This window comes from Panthera uncia, assembly GCF_023721935.1.
Source record: "Panthera uncia isolate 11264 chromosome A1 unlocalized genomic scaffold, Puncia_PCG_1.0 HiC_scaffold_17, whole genome shotgun sequence".
Lineage (NCBI taxonomy): Eukaryota > Metazoa > Chordata > Mammalia > Carnivora > Felidae > Panthera > Panthera uncia.
The window spans coordinates 144,387,791-144,403,297 of record NW_026057577.1 but is presented as its reverse complement, the minus strand read 5'-3'; the positions used below and the strand labels follow the sequence as shown (position 1 = coordinate 144,403,297).

Genomic DNA, 15,507 nt, shown 5'->3' with positions numbered 1-15,507 from the left:
TAACTGGAGGCTAGTTAGAGCAGAGGAAGACGAGAGCTCAGACTTCAGGACAGTTAAACTGAAGAAACAATGTGCTTGTGTTCTAAAGAACAACGGTGATGCCAATCCCAACACTTACGTAATGCGTATTATGTGCCAGGCTCCGTTTTAAGCATTTTACATAAACTAGCTCATTTAATCCTCATTAACAGAACTGTGAGGAAGACACGATTACTATTGTCATCTTTATAGACAGAGAAAGTGGAGCACAAAGAGGTTAAACAGTAGCTGAAAGACTATTCTACTCGTCAAGGAAAGCTCATGTCTTTCTGAGAATTACATTAATCATGTCCCCCAGAGAAGGCTGATCTTGAAGAATGGTGGGTATTCTGGTGAGCTAGTTGGGGATTGGGAGCTACTGGCACATTCTTCATCTTCAATGTCATTCTTTGGGTTAAAATGTGCAACAGTAGATCTTAGGGGCACACTGGGCAGACATTCCGGTCGGTGATCTGGCCATTGGGAATTCGGGGGTAAACAATGATGTTAGTAATGGTTAATTAAGTTCCTGAGCCAACCAGAAATGTCTAAAACATGAGTAAGCCTAGAAAGGATCCCAGATTCCAGATCCTGAGGGGATCTGGAGCCTGGACAAGCCCCTCCTCGCTCCACTCGGTGGGGTGGGGCAGAAATTCCATTCTCAGAGGGGGGTTGGAAAGGGGTGGGTGCCCCTCCAGAGGGTTTTCCTTTGTAGAAGCAGGGCCTCCAGCTACAGGGATTAAGAGAATTTTGGGGGTGGGGAGAGTTGGGCTTTTGTTTATCTTTCCCTCCAGGCAGGTTCACTGAGTGCTAATGAATAAGAATAGCTAATATTAATCCAGTGTTTATTCAGTTAGTTTCCATGTTAAACCTCTTTGTAAAGTTTTCCTGTCTTCCCTCATCCTTAGCGACGGATATTTAGTATTAGAGGGGTTAAATAAGTTGCCCAAGCTAAAGAGAGTTTTAAGAAATTTATTGAAGTGCGGTCAACGTTGGGAAAAATCGTAAGGGTATAGATTGATGAATCATCTGCAGTCATCTCTCAGGATTATGGATAGGACAGGACATTCCACATGCCCCAAACACCTCCCTGGCTCCTTTCCAATCTGCCCCTCCTCCTCCCCAAAGGTAAACATTATTCAGATTTCTAGCAAAAGAGCTTAGTGTTCACAAAACAAAATCCAACCAAGTACATTTGAAGACCTAATTGGTTTCATTAAGTGGTTCATGAATCCAGAGGCCTTCCATGGAACAAGTAGAAGAGAGCTTTAGAAGTCCCACAAAATGAAAGGTATTCTTTTTTTTTTTTTGAAGTTTATTTATTTTGAGGTGGGGGAGGGACAGAGAGAGAGAGAGAATCCCAAGCAGGCTCCGCACAGTCAGCACGGAGCCCGATGCAGGGCTTGAACCCACGAACCGTGAGATCATGACCTGAGCCGAAGTGGGGTGTCCAAATGACTGAGCCACACAGGCACCCCCAAATGGAAGGTTTTTATAGAAAGTTATTAGCAAAAGAATAGAAAGGAGAAAGGATTGGTTTAGGTAATATCACTTTACCTTAAGGGGGACTGCAGGGGTCTTATTATGCCAGATTATCTCATCTTCCTTGTGATGGGGGTGGGGGTTGACCAATGGGGAAGGCTCAGGTGACATATTCCTCATGGGTGCTGATCCGACAATTCCTAATTGACCCCATAAGACTGCATTTCAAGGGGAGGTTGAAACTACAAGGAGGCTAGGTATTAAGTCCGGATTTAGTGACTTGGCTTAAATGACACCACTTAGGGTCTGTGTGTGTGTGTGTGTGTGTGTGTGTGTTTAAACATTAGTTTTGCCCTATGTTCAACTTCCTATAAATGGAACCATACACCGTGTGTTCTTTTGTGTTTGGCTTCCTTTGGTCAACATTCTGCTGGTGACATTTATCCCTGTTGCCCAGCGGAGCCTAGGTCATGCATTTCCACGGCACTGTGATGCTCCGCTCCATGATTGGAGTGCCGAATAGGCCACAGCAAATGGATCCAATCCCTTCTTGGCCAACATTTGTTTTCTCTTCTTCTAGTTCTCGCTTTCTCTTTCTCTCCTCCTCCTTCCTCCTCTTCCCCATGATGAATGAAGCTCCTGGGAGTGGCCCGGCCCCCATCTTACTGGACACGCATATACATTTGTGCGAATGACTGAGTCGTAAGGCTGGTGCCAAGTGGGATCTCGAACCACACGTGTCAACTTTACCCCTAACAGTTGTGCCATATGCCAACATGTGCCACGGTCGGCATCAGGCTGGGGATGTGGAGGCAAAGCCGCAGACAGGCATCCTGGGGAGACACCCGATGTGGCAGTGGAAATTGACAGGGAATGGGGGGTAGTAGCAGAGCTTGGAGACCTGCAGGTGATGAGGAGAAGGATCTTGTCTCAGGGTTGATGCTGACGTCAATCAACTTGAGGGCAGAGAGGGGAGCCAACTTGTGGGAGAAAAATGTGTGCTCCGTCTGGCCCACCGGAGTCCCAAGATGCTGGAGGGACCTTCAGGTGGCGTTGTCTCGGGCGCACTATGGCTGTGCTCCTGACGCTTCCCTCAGGAGCCCTTGGTGTGGGGCCAGCCTGGGAGGTGAGCTTGCCAGGGGAGGGTGGTCACAGAGTGAAGAGCCTGGTGGCCCCTGACACTGGAGGGTCAGGTGGTCTTCCATGACCAAGCGGGGTCAGGGGAAGACAAAGTGGTAAGCATCTGGATAGCAAGAGCCAAGAATGGGCCCAAGAACCGGCCAGTGGCTCTGAGCACCTCCCAGGGTGGGGACCACACCCACTTTTTCAGGACCCTTCTTTTAGTAGGGTGGGCTGGAGTAGGGTACGTTGAGAGAACACCTACAGCCGAGAGCCCTAGGAGTGCTGGTTCGGGGAAGAAAGAAACTCAGTTCGGTATGAGGTATTTTGGGGCTGATAGAGTTCAGAAATGGTGCCATTCCCCTGACGACCTGGAGAAGGGCCCAAGCATCTGGGGCTCAAAGAGCAGAGTCCGACATGGTGAGCGGTGACAGGCCGTTGGTAACAGAGAGCCAGAGAATTGGGTGACGTCGAAAAAGCCATCACGCTATGTCCTCCTAGGTATGTGTTGGGGGACACGATCCTGCCAGGGAGAATGGGGACCACTGGAGCCGCTTGGCCCTACGTGACAAGACAACAGTGACACGGGCAACCTCACTGGACACACGCACCCCGTGAGGTTTGGATGGCACATCCCCTCAGCTGACCACCCCGCGTAAGGACTCCGGTCAAGCTGCTCCCCTCAACAGAGGAAGCCTTTCAGCTTGCCTCCCCAAATTCAAGGACGTTGTCGCAGGCCTGCTCTCTGTGGGGACATCGTGCAACCCTCCTGCTGGAGTGACCCCCGGCCCCGGATGGTGGCTATCGGGGACACTGACCGCCTATCTGGTGAGCACGTGGGCCGGCACCCGCGTCTCCTCCCCAAGTCTAGCGGCTGCTTCACAGAGCGGGACCAAGCTGGAGTGCTTTTCTATCCCTCCCATTAAATCAGCGCTAAACTTACAAACACTGTCGAGGATACCTGCTTGAGGGATGGGAATCTGTGCTAATAAGGAAGAAAGCAGAAGCCAGGTCTCAAAGGGGAGCCTCTCCCTGAAATGTCCTTGCAGTCCGGTGAGGGGGACCAGCTGCCACTGCAGGGAATGTGGGCATGAGTCACTGGTGGAGGGGGGGGTGGTGGCAGGGAGGGCTCCGTGGAGGAAATCTATGATGAAATGTGCATATTGAGACATTGATTGTACATCTGCTTCGCTCAGTAAACCAGTTGACTGAATAACTCCAGATTGGGGGGGAGGGGGGGAAGAACAGAACTTTGCGATTTTATCATCTTAAACCAGGGGATATGTTTGGTCCAAGAATGGAATACCAGAGTGCTCTGGTGAACTCTGGAGGGAACTCAGTTCACTGTCCTTCAGCCTTGCCCCTCTCCCACTGCCTTCCCCTTCCTGGAGTCCTGGGGGCCGGGAGTAAGGGGCATCCCTGCTTTCCAGCTCTGCCTTGAGGAGCCGCAGGGACTACCCTGTGGGCAGCCAGAGGGAGTCCAGGCGACCCTGTCTGTGTCTCCTCTCGGGGGCCACTGTTCAGGCAGGGAGCCGTGTGGAGACTTGACTTTGGGTCAGAGCTGGAAATGTCCATGAAGAAGCCTCTGCAGGTCCCTTGGGGGAAGCAGGGGAGGGGAAGAAGCAGATGACAGACATTCAAACAGTAACAATGGCAACCGAGAGGGGAGACATCGTCCTCCCACTCTGTGGACTCAGAGTGCTTGGAGGCTTTTCCAAAAAAACATGTGACTTTTGTAATCTTCAAAAACACGTTTTTAGGGGCGCCTGGGTGGCTCAGTCGGTTGAGCTTCTGAGTCTGGCTCTTGATTTCAGCTCGGGTCATGATCCCGGGGTCGTGGGATAGAGCTCCTTGTCGGGCTCCCGTGCTGAGCATGGAGTCTGCTTAAGATTCTCTCTCCCTCCCTCCCTCTCTCCCTCTCTCTCTCTCTCTGTCTGAAAAACAAACAAAAAAATCCACATTTTTTAAACGAGTAACTGAAACACGAACACTGGGGCTTGGTGAAGATTTATCTTGCAGAAAGTTCGTTTGTGAAAGCACAGCAGGATGGGGGAGGCAGAGGGGGAGCAGAATCTGTTTTAAGATGCAGATCTGAAAGGGGTTGTTGATGGCCGAGGACAGGTGCCGCATGACATATGAGGACCCTGACAGGGAGGTATTAAGAGTCCCCAGGGAGGAGGGCGCTGGATCTGGCTGTGGGGGAGGGAGCCTCTTCCACTGGCAACTGAGAGGTGACAAAGGCCAGAGAGGCAGATGAGTGTCAGCGAAGGTGACTGTGAGTCCAGAGGAGATTGGTTTCATCTTCTGTGTGGAGCAGGAGGCGACGGCTCTGAGGAGGGCGGTGGGTTGGGCTTGAGGGCAGTGAGGAAGGTCTGAGAAGGCCCCTCAGGTCAGGTTGTGGGTTTGAGCCCCACGGAGGACTCTGTGCTGACAGCATGGAGCCTGCTTGGGATTCTCTCTCTCCCTCTCTTTCTGCCCCTCCACCGTTCCTTCTGTCTCTCTCACACACACAAAATAAATAAACGTAACAAAAATTCCTGATATTAATCTGGCTTTACGGGAAACCACAGAAGGTCAGAAGCTGGCACATTGCCCTGGACATTGCTCAGGGTCCCAAGTCCTCCCACCCAGGTGGGAATCCCAAGTGCACTGTTTTTGTTTCTGTTTTTTAATTCCTGAAGAAACAGGGACTTGGAAGTACAAATGGCTAAAGAAAGTTCAGGTTCTTGTGCTCTATCGCGTATAAATCCAGAAGGTTCCCAGACACAGCTGGGGCTGGCCTAGCAGCCCTGCCTGCCTCTCCTCTAACAAGGACCTATTGAGCACCACTCAAGACGGCGAGGTACCCGCTTAGCTGCCAGACATCAAGACTTGATTTTGAATTCGGTGAACCCTCGCGTTTTAAGGAGGATAGTTCTGCAAAAATTACTGGAGAACGGGGCTGTAAGAGCTATTCCAGGGGCGTGAACAAAGAAGTAGTGATGGCAGAAGGGCAGGGGTGGGGCCTGGGGGGGCATTTGCCCTGTACTTGGGGTGGGAGGCCAGGGGTCACGGAGAAGCCTTCTGTTGTGTAAGTTGCTTAACAGCTTTTGACATCAGATGTCACTCCTCGAATTGGCCTTCAGAATCATAACCTCGATCTTAAAAAAGAACCAACTTTATTCAGATGAAGACCCAAGGCCTTTTGTCCTTGAGTCAACATGGCGTCCCTCGCTATGCCCTGTTACTGCTAATTCCTTGTCAAGAGCAGGAAAAAGGAAGAACTGGCATCAGGTGCCCTTGCACAGACATCTTCCACATATTTAACCTCCAAGGCAGAAATCCTCCCTAAAAGCAAACGAAGCTGTTAAATGGTTAGACCCACTCAGGTCACGGAGAGAGCGGGCTCTTGTGTCCGTCAGTTGAAAGGCGTTAGGGCCAAACAGCAGGTAATCTCTTCAATAAGGAGATCCAGAAATACACACAGAGACTCTTCTACTTCTAAGCAGCTCAGAAAGGTAAGCTGGTCTCGTCATTCTATAGATTGATTTCAGGATACTCTAAGTTGCTTCCCTCGTTGTCATCAACCCAGGGAAATTTGCAAAAACTCCAGATCAAAGGATTCTGGTTTGCTTAAACTGTTTTCAAAAAACGAGTGACTGAAAGGTGTCCTGTCTCCCATCCCTTCTTCCTCTTCTCACACAGGAAGAGGGGAGCTTGCTGGAGCCCACTGCTGACCTTAGAAGGCCATGTGCATCTCCAAGCTCCGTCTGGAAGTTGCGTTCCGAGGGGAAGGCGGGAGCAAGAACAGGCAGCTTCTCAGCCTTTTCGCGAAGCCAAGCCTATGGGCTCCTCCACAGCCCCAGACCCACCCCGAGACCCCGTTTTCTTCCTTTGACACCAACCACAGGGACTGGCCTTATTCCCCTTTTCTTTTAACTGTGCCTGTCATTCAGTCCGGACCCCAAGAAAGCAAGACGCAGGCCAGCCCACGAAGCTCCCTCCCAAAGCCCAAAGCCCAAAGCCAAGCTAAGAAACGTCTTCATGTTAATGAGCTTTATTGCTACCGGCCGGGGGAGGGGGGAGGGCAACAGGGTTAACAAAATTGATAAACACACTGCTTTTTCTTCTTTATTTGCAAGCATCTCTCTCGATTCTAGTTGGGAATCGTTTGTAACAGGCAGCAAAATTAATGCGTTCCCTATAATTAGTGTTTTTCTTCCCATTTGGCTTAAAAAACCTCCCCCTCCCCGAATTAAGGTTATACCCACAGTATGCCTGAGTATATCCACAGTAATACACTTTCAAAATCTAGAACCTTTGGCTTCCAATTCAGCAGTGGTGGAATCATAACAAGAAGCCGGGTCTGGTATCAGAATCTGCTCTTTACCCCAAACCACAACGCCTTTCCTACGAGAAAATAAAAAATAAAAAGCCTTTTTCATTCCCCTCACATCAGCTAGCTCTCTGTGCCCACCGGGCAACATATTTGGAGAAGCAGATCCTTCGGAGCCGTTTATATCATCAAGACTTATGGTTATCTTAATTTTATTTTTTTTATTTATTTATTTAAAAAAATTTTTTTTTTCAACGTTTATTTATTTTTGGGACAGAGAGAGACAGAGCATGAACGGGGGAGGGACAGAGAGAGAGGGAGACACACAGAATCGGAAACAGGCTCCAGGCTCTGAGCCATCAGCCCAGAGCCCGACGCGGGGCTCGAACTCACGGACCGTGAGATCGTGACCTGGCTGAAGTCGGACGCTTAACCGACTGCGCCACCCAGGCGCCCCAGGTTATCTTAATTTTAATAACAGGGTAACTTCACAGTAATTGTGTGCTGAATTCCAGACAGACGTGCAAAGGTTTAAAACCACTCTCCCAGTCCATCCTCCCTCCAGCCCTGGCTCTGAACGGTGGGGTGGGCTTCGTCTTGGATCCGACACAGTTTCTCAAAATGTTGATTTATAGTTATCCTGAGTGTGTTGGCAGTTTTCATAAGCTACTTTCTCCTTGCTCTGCAGATCTTGTACGCATAACGTGTAAGTGTTGACTTTATTAAAAATACATATGCCTCATTTTGTGTTCTTTTGGCACATTGAGAATCCATTGTCTTTGGGGTAAAAGGGGTGCGCTTCTAAAAGGGTTTGAAAACGGTCAGCCCGGGTTGGGAGTCTGGTCACTGGCAAATGGCCAGCTAGTTCTCATTTGGAGTAAACGGCTCCACAAATTTATCTTTCAAGGGAAAACCCCATCCCGGTGCTATTGGGATCCAAATTTCTAAGAAAGAAAAGGAGGAAGTGGTGAACTCTGAACATAGGGCCTAAGTTATGTTGCTCAGTAGTGGGGTGATGAGGGCCACGGGGCTGCCGTGTTTAGCCGCAGCCCGCTAGAGTTCTTTCTTTAAAACCACACGCTGCCTTACAAGGTTGGGAGGGGAGGGCTAGCCAACTCAACCCTGACCTGGGATGGGGGTGGGAGGGCGGCATTTCAACTTGTAAATCCCCTGACTGTATTTGACGGGCCTCTGGAAACGCTAACACCACTGGCAACCCTGAAAAGGGGGAAATTCCCAGTGGGAATTTATGTAAATGTGGCCAGTTACAGAAAAAGGTGAGAAGCAAACCATGACTTGGGTATTTTTGACGTCGGAAAGAAAGTCCCCAGTAGAGAAGGGAGCAGGGCACCTGAGTTCACTGCTAGCTCAGGGAGCGCTTAGGCGTGGATGCGTCTTCGCCAGAAGTCGCTGTCAGCCGCCCCCCCCGCACCCTCGTGAGCCCTGCGGACGCTGGGTTCTGAGCCGGCTCCGATGACACCGGAGGTCCGCGTGATCGCCACGGAGGGTCTCGCCCAGTGAGACAGGCTCACGAGGGCTCGCAGGTCAACCTGGCTCCGGCCCCACCGCGCACCCAGGGCATTTTTGACCGTGTTCCCCTACTGAGCCCCTCCGCTCGCCCTCCCAAGCCAGGGGTCCTTAAGCTAGCCCCCCCCCCCGCCCCCCCCCGGGGGTTTCGTCTGCCTGGTCGCGTCCACCTTGGGGCCCCGGGGGCCTTGCCCGGGCCGGCCCCGGGTGGGCACGCTGTCAACAGCGGTGGAAAGGCAAAGGAGGGAGGGGGGGGGCAGAGAGAGGCGTGGCTGTGCCCCTCGCGGGACCCGCATCGCCCCCACGACCCAAACGGTTTCTTCTGCCAAAGGGGCAACTCTTCCAACCCGGGCTCCCCGCAGCGCCCTCCGCGCACAGCCTCTTCCGCGAGGCTGTGGCCCGCCGCACACCGTCTTCCCCGAGGTCGGGGGCTCCCCGCGGCAGACCTCCACCCCCAGGCCGGGGCGGCGGCGCCGGACCGGACCGCGGCAGTCTCCCGCGGCCCCGCTCTCTGCGTTTGGCAGCCGGCCGCCGTGTCAGCGCCCGGTCGCGGCCTCACGCGGTTCTCTGTCTTGACTCCGCAGATCCAGGCGCGGTGACATTGGCTAGGAGTGGGGGAGGAGGGAAGCCTCACAGCCCCGGCCTGGAGCCCCCCCCCCCCGCCCCCCAGTTTCCACTAAGGCCCTGAGACGCCGCCCTAGGGTGGCTCTTTTAGGAGCAGCCTGCCAGCCACAGTGGGCCCGGGGGCTGCGCGACCGGGGGACTCTGCGGCCCCTCCCCTCCGGGAGCTCCCAGTTCAGGGGGGCGCGACCCGCCGGGCAGCCCCGGCCCCAAGCCCCGCCGCCCGTGCACCCACTAGTCCTCCGCGCCCCGCGGCGACTCCCCGCTTTGAGCTCGGAGTGGAGTCGGCCCCCACCCCGAGCCCCGGCTCCCGGGGACGTGGAAAAGCGAGCTCAGTGGCTCCGACGCCAGAAACTTCCAACCCCGACCGGGAGGCCTGACGCCCCGGGCGGTGCCGGGCCACGGCGGGTGGGGGGGGGGCGCGGGGGAGGGGTGTTGGAGGCTCCCGGGGCGGGAAGCAGGCTCCGCTCGCGGGGTCCCCCGGCCCCCACCCTCGCCCTCCTCCCCCGGGACGCCGAAGGAGAGGGCGGGGCCGCTCGCCGCCCGAGGCGCCGGCGTCCGGGCTCCCGGGGCCTTGCTGCTAGTTGTCGGGCGCGTGCTTTTCCGCGCTCCGGCGCCGGGGAGCCCTCGCTGCGCTCCGAACTTTTGCCGGGCGCAGGGGCGGGGGACCCGGGGCGCGCGCCTCCGCCCGCGCGGCCGCCCCGCCCTCCTCCCCCCCCCGCGCGGTCCCCGCCCGCCGCGCCCGGAAAGCCCCCGCGGCTCCTCCCACCCCCGAGGGGCTTTTTCTCCCGCCTGCGGCGACTTTAGTCTTCGAGCGCGGCCGCCGGGCGCTCGTTTCCGCCGGGCCGGGGCCCGCGGAGCACCGCTCTTCTGGGGCCGCGGGGGACGAGGGGCGGTGACCTCGGTGCACGCCCCGCGCCCCGGTCTCCCGGCCCGCGCCCCGGCCGCCGGCATGGTGTTGCTGGCCGGGCCCGGGCCGGAGGGCGGCGGGGCGCGCCGCGTGTCTCCGCAGCCGCCGTCCCCACCCCGGGACGCTCAGGCCGGGGCGGACCCTGCCGACTACGAGGAGTACGAGGACTTCTCGTGTCTGCCCGACACCCGCAGCATCGCCTCGGACGACTCCTTCTACCCTTTCGGAGGCGAGGAGGAATACGGCACCGCGAGCGCGGAGAGCGTCCCAGAGGGCGTCCCGGAGGAGGCGACCCTCCTGCGCGCCGCCTGCGCCAACGACGTGGGGCTGCTGAGGGCGCTGGTGCGGCGGGGGCCGAGCGCCGAGGAGGTGCAGGAGACCGACCGCAACGGCCGGGTAAGTTGGCTTCTCCGCAGGGTTCGGATCCCTCCCTGCCATTCCGCGCCACCCCGATCCCGGCTCTGCCCAGGCTCCCGCGGCGCCTCTGCCGCCGCCCAGCGCGCCTCTTCGTCGCTGTCTGGGCGTGCGGCGCGTGCGGCGCCGGGGGTGGCCTGCGCATCCCGGGCCGGGGTCACGGGCGGGGGGGGGGGGGGGGGGGGGGGGGGGCGCTGCCCGAGGTCACAGCGCCGCGGGAGACGCAGCTAATCTCGCGTCCTCGCTGCCTCCTGGTCGCTTCCCGCCCCCGGAGTCCTCCTGCCCTTGAATTCCCCCCCCCCCCCCCCCCCCCCGGGGGCCCGCGCTCGGATCCAGGTTGGACACCTCTCGTCGGGGCTGTTCGATCTGGGCTCCCCCCGACCGTTACCCTTCCTCGCCTGCAGGGAAAACGGTTCTGCCCGGAGCCCCACTGGCGCCCCTCGGTGACCTTGCCCTTTCCCTTCTACGCCCGAGCGCGGGCGGGCGCCTCCAGGCCCCAGGGATTCGGAGTTGCTTCCCGGAGTGCCTGCCGCCCACCTCCCCCGCCCCCAGCCCCCGGCCCTGCTGCCCGTGGCGACCTGCGAGCGTGATCTGCATGGTCACCGTCAGGAGCCAGGGCCAGCCGGGGTCCCCGGAGGCAGGTTCTGGAAGGGCAGTGGAGGGGCAGACACCCACCAAATAGGGCCGGCAGAGGTGGAGGTGGAGAGAGGCACGGGGTATCCATTAATCACGTCAAGACTCACAGATGGCAGGGCGCATCTAGAAAAGGAAAGAAAAAGTTGGCTTTCGAAGACTTGAGAATGACTAGAACAACCCAGCACACGGAGGGAAAAACCGCACAGCGACCACAGCGACCAAGTGCCCGTTAGCCTGCGCTGGGTGGACAGCGGCTGCTTCTCACCTGACTGTCACAGTCTCCAGGGGCGTCTGCAGCCTCAGCCTCGCACAACTCTGGAGTGCAGGTGCACCTGCTCCCTTGCCCTAGCTGACAGAAAGGCCGCGATTTTACTTGTGAGCTGTGACCCTGTGTCTTTGGCTTATCTCTGGAGCAGGGTGGTTTGTCTCTGCCTGTGTTTTGGGCTCGGCTCAGTCAAGTTGGGACCCGCTGGTGTCACTTTCTGCCACTTGGGCGGCTCGCTTGACACAGCGTGTGAAATGGCAGAAGGGACTGTGCTTGGTGCAACCCTGAGCCCTGTGTGGCCTTGTGACTCAGGACAGTGCCTGTATCCCAGCTTCCCTCCCCCCTCTCTGGGAAGGTGCGTGGGCTGCTGGGGCCGTTTCTACAGCTCTGCTTTTGCTATTTATTACTCAGGTGAGTTTTCACACACAGATGTGTACAGGAGAACTCTCTTTCCTGAAGGAGGCATCAGGCCCTGCTTTTAAAGGAAGCCCCACAGGGATCTGGAAGAACATGGTGGGGGGCCGGTAGGTCCTGTGTCCTGGGCACCCTGGGGTCTCCAGTGGGCCCGGGTGGGCAGAGGCCCAGCCTGGCTTGGGCAGCCCCCACTTCGAGGCTCCCCTGGGCTCAGCTTTATTATGTTCCCTTCGGGGGCAAAAAATAAAAGTTTGGGAATGGCCGCCTTCAAGCCAACTGAACGATAAGCCGATGCCAGGGGAGTTGGGCCTGACCAACTGGGTTTCTGGGCTACTTTTGAAAGCCACTCCCTCAGCATAGAGTCGGGGGAGGACAGTAGAAATGGACAGCGGAACAGGGTCCAGCCTCTCTGCCTCGGTTTCCTAGTTGTACCTCCTGGCGTGGTGAGTACGCGACCCCCTCATGCACACGGCGCTCTGACATGGCCCTTGTTTATTTTTTTATTTCTTAAAAATTTTTTTTTAATGTTTATTCATTTTTTTAGAGACAGAGACAGAGCATGAGTGGGGAGGGATAGAGAGAGAGGGACACATAGAACCCAAAGCAGGCTCCAGGCTCCGAGCTGTCAGCACAGAGCCCGATGCGGGGCTCGGACCCACGAACTGTGAGACCATGACCTGAGCTGAAGTCGGATGCTCAACCGACTGAGCCACCCACGCGCCCCTGACATGGCCCTTGTTTAGCATCTTGTCTGTTTCTCGCCAGCCTCCTCCGGCACTTTTCTCTTCTGCCAGGCAAAGCTCTTTTTCTCTCGGCTTTTCCCCTTGATTACAGAGTCTCTCTTTGTTCCTCTGCATTGAGTCTCCTCCTCTCTGCTCCCCTCCAAATCAGGATGGAGAAACGGTACCCGTCTGACACACTGCAAGACCCCTGGGCCCCTGTATCTTCTCATCAGGAGCAAATCCTGCGTTAGGTGCTTTGGGGGAGGAGGGAGGCCAGAGCTTCTGTTCTTCCCAGTGGCTCCTGGATTCTGTTGATCAAACAGCCTCCCTCTTCCTGTGAAAACTGAGAATTAAGTGTTGTAAAGTGCAAATACACGACCAGTGGCAAATGGGGTAGCAAGTCATTGCATAGCGTTTCTTGCAGACGTATTTTGTGCCAGGCAGTGGTTAGGTCCCGTAGGAGACGCGGAGAAAAATCAAACAGTGCTTGTCTTTACGAGGCCACCTTTTATTTGAGAAGAGAACCCAGAGAGTAATAGCTCCTGGTGCTTAGAGCCAGAGGCAGGCCCCCGAAGGCAGTCTAAAGAGATGTGGGGCTAATGTCTCCAATGCAAGCAGCTTGGAGCATCCCGGGAGCCCAGGGGAGACTTGGGGGGAGTGGAGGGAAGATGTTCTGATCTGGCTGACCGAGCCAAGGGGGTGTTGGCAGGGGCAGTATGGTTGATTGTGGGGTGGTACAGAGAGGGGGGGGATGTAGGAGCCTGAGCTGGAGAGGCCAACCTGGGTCAGGTGGTAAGAGGCTGGCCCAGGGCAGCTGGCTAAGAAACAGGAGATTGGGAAGCCAGCTGTTTTCAGCATGACAGCGGTCAGCCTTGGGGCTGAGGTGTGCCTCTCCAGATGGCCACATGACTCGCTCACCCACTGCCTTCAGGTTCTCATCTCAGGGGCACCTTCGCAGGGATCTAGCCAGCAGCATCTGGAGCTGGGTAAGCACAGTCTAGGGGTTCAGGGATTGAGAGTGGTCATTTGAGAGAGCAGGTGACATCTGACTAAGATGTAGAGGAGATAGGTGGGGGAAAGCACACTGGGCAGAGGGCAAAGCAGGTGCAAAGACCCTGAGGCATGAGCCCTTTGGGCCTGATCTACGAGCTTATCACAATGAGTGACAGTAAAAACCTTACAGAAAGCCCTAGAGAGAGGTTTGGGAGTAGAGGGGTAATTGCGCGAACAGCAGAATGCACAGCTCAGAGTTATAGCCCACAGCCAGGTTTCTAGAAGAGAAATGTCTGTAAAGGCTCTGAAAGGTTTTCTGGGTATACTTGTTGAGCTAATAATCTCCTGTTAGTTAAGAAGGGCGTGCTTCCTGAGCTGACAGATGTTTCATTTGGTTTGAGTAACCAAGGATCAGATGTGTCTTGTTTAAAAACGTGCTCTCTTCTGGCTCCTGAGATGGGTTTTATCTTGGATGTGGGTCAGCATACGGTTTTTTTCTAAACTATTTATTGCTCTAAAAGGATTGCATACTTTAATATGCAACACGTAAATATTTGTCAAATGATTCTCCAGTAACATTCAAACTGTGTTCTTGCTGTCATTTAGATTTATGGTGGTTTTGTTCCCTCTGACTTGGGGACACTGCAAGCTGCCATAATTCTCTTTCTTAATTCTTCTCTTCCACTTATTATCTCCTGAGTTCCACCTTTATGGCTGTGACAGCTCTGGAGACAGGACTGAAGCCAAAGGACGTGTTTGTGCTGCTTTCCTTGTTGCAGAACAGCACTTTGCGTGTCAGATAGCTCTTGAACCAAATTAGACCCAATTATGCTAAATTGAAAATATTGCACTCCCTTTTTTTATTGTTTATAATTTTTTTTTAATGTTTACTTATTTTTTTGAAAGACAGAGACAGAGCGTGAGCAGGGGAGGGGCAGAGAGAGAGGGAGACCCAGGCTCTGAAGCAGGCTCCAGGCTCCGAGCTGTCAGCACAGAGCCCGACGCGGGGCTCGAACTCACAGACCGTGAGATCGTGACCTGAGCCGAAGTTGGACGCTCAACTGACTGAGCCACCCAGGCGCCCCCTTTTTTTTAATGTTTTAAAAAATGTTTCTTTTTTAGAGAGAGAGAGAGCACGAGCAGGAGAGGGGCAGAGAGAGAGAGAGAGAGTGGGACAGAGGATCCAAAGCAGGCTCCGCCCTAACAGCAGAGAGCGCCATGCGGGGCTTGAACTCACAAAGGGTGAGATCAGGACCTGAGCCGAAGTCAGATGCTTAGCCAGCTGAGCCACCCACGCACCCCTGTTGCACTCCTTTCTTGCTGTAACTCTTCTCACAAATGGTTAACTTCTAGGGACTCTCCAAAGTCCCCTCCGCCCCTTTGTCTCTTGTCTCTCGGTTCAGCAAAGCCACACCTCCACACGGGCGAACTCTTCCTTCACTCGCGTTTTATACATTTGCAGCAGTGACTGGGCCTTTTTTTATCTTGACACACCCGTAAGGAAAAATTTGGGTTCGATTTTTGTTTTTTGTTTGTTTTTCGAATGCAGCAGGGAGATTTACAAACTTTGGAATCACCTTTCCCCAAACTGAGACTCAGGTGGTTTGGAATTCACACCCAGCCCTTCGGCGGCTCCCAGGCCTCATGCACTGAATGTGCCGAGAGTGGCCTTGCGTTGATGGAAAGTGACTTCTGGCCTCTGTGGAGCTGAGGGCCGGCAGGCAGTCAAGCTCGGGAGCTTGTGGGCAGGGAGCTTGACTTTGCTGTTGGGGATGTATGTTAGTGTGTTATCGTAGATTCTGAAGTGTGGGGGAGGGGTGGGAAGGGAGAACAAGCAGATTAGGCCGGAGCCCAAGGGGCCGGAGCAGAGAGGCGGTCAGCTGAAGCCGACACGTGCATGCGGCAGACAGGCTGGCCGATTTGTGCTTCTTCCTCCCCAGGGACCATGCAGGGGTGGGGGCTTTGCTCTGGGCCCAGCATCAGTAGGGAGGTCCATGTGCTTTTCTGAATCTTTGTTTTTATTTTATTTTATTTTATTTTATTTTATTTTATTTTATTTTATTTTATTTTA

At 55.0% G+C, this 15,507-nt stretch overlaps 1 protein-coding gene across 1 annotated transcript in view; it reads left to right on the top strand.

The window, feature by feature from the left end:
* Window positions 1-9,819: 9,819 nt before the first annotated feature.
* The window catches only part of ANKRD33B (ankyrin repeat domain 33B), an 83,491-nt gene continuing 77,803 nt past the window's right edge, over window positions 9,820-15,507 (top strand). The window contains exon 1 of the mRNA XM_049648276.1: window positions 9,820-10,388. Within this exon, the coding sequence (XP_049504233.1) occupies window positions 10,035-10,388 (354 nt within the window). The 5' untranslated portion in view covers window positions 9,820-10,034. The remainder of the gene's footprint in view (window positions 10,389-15,507) is intronic.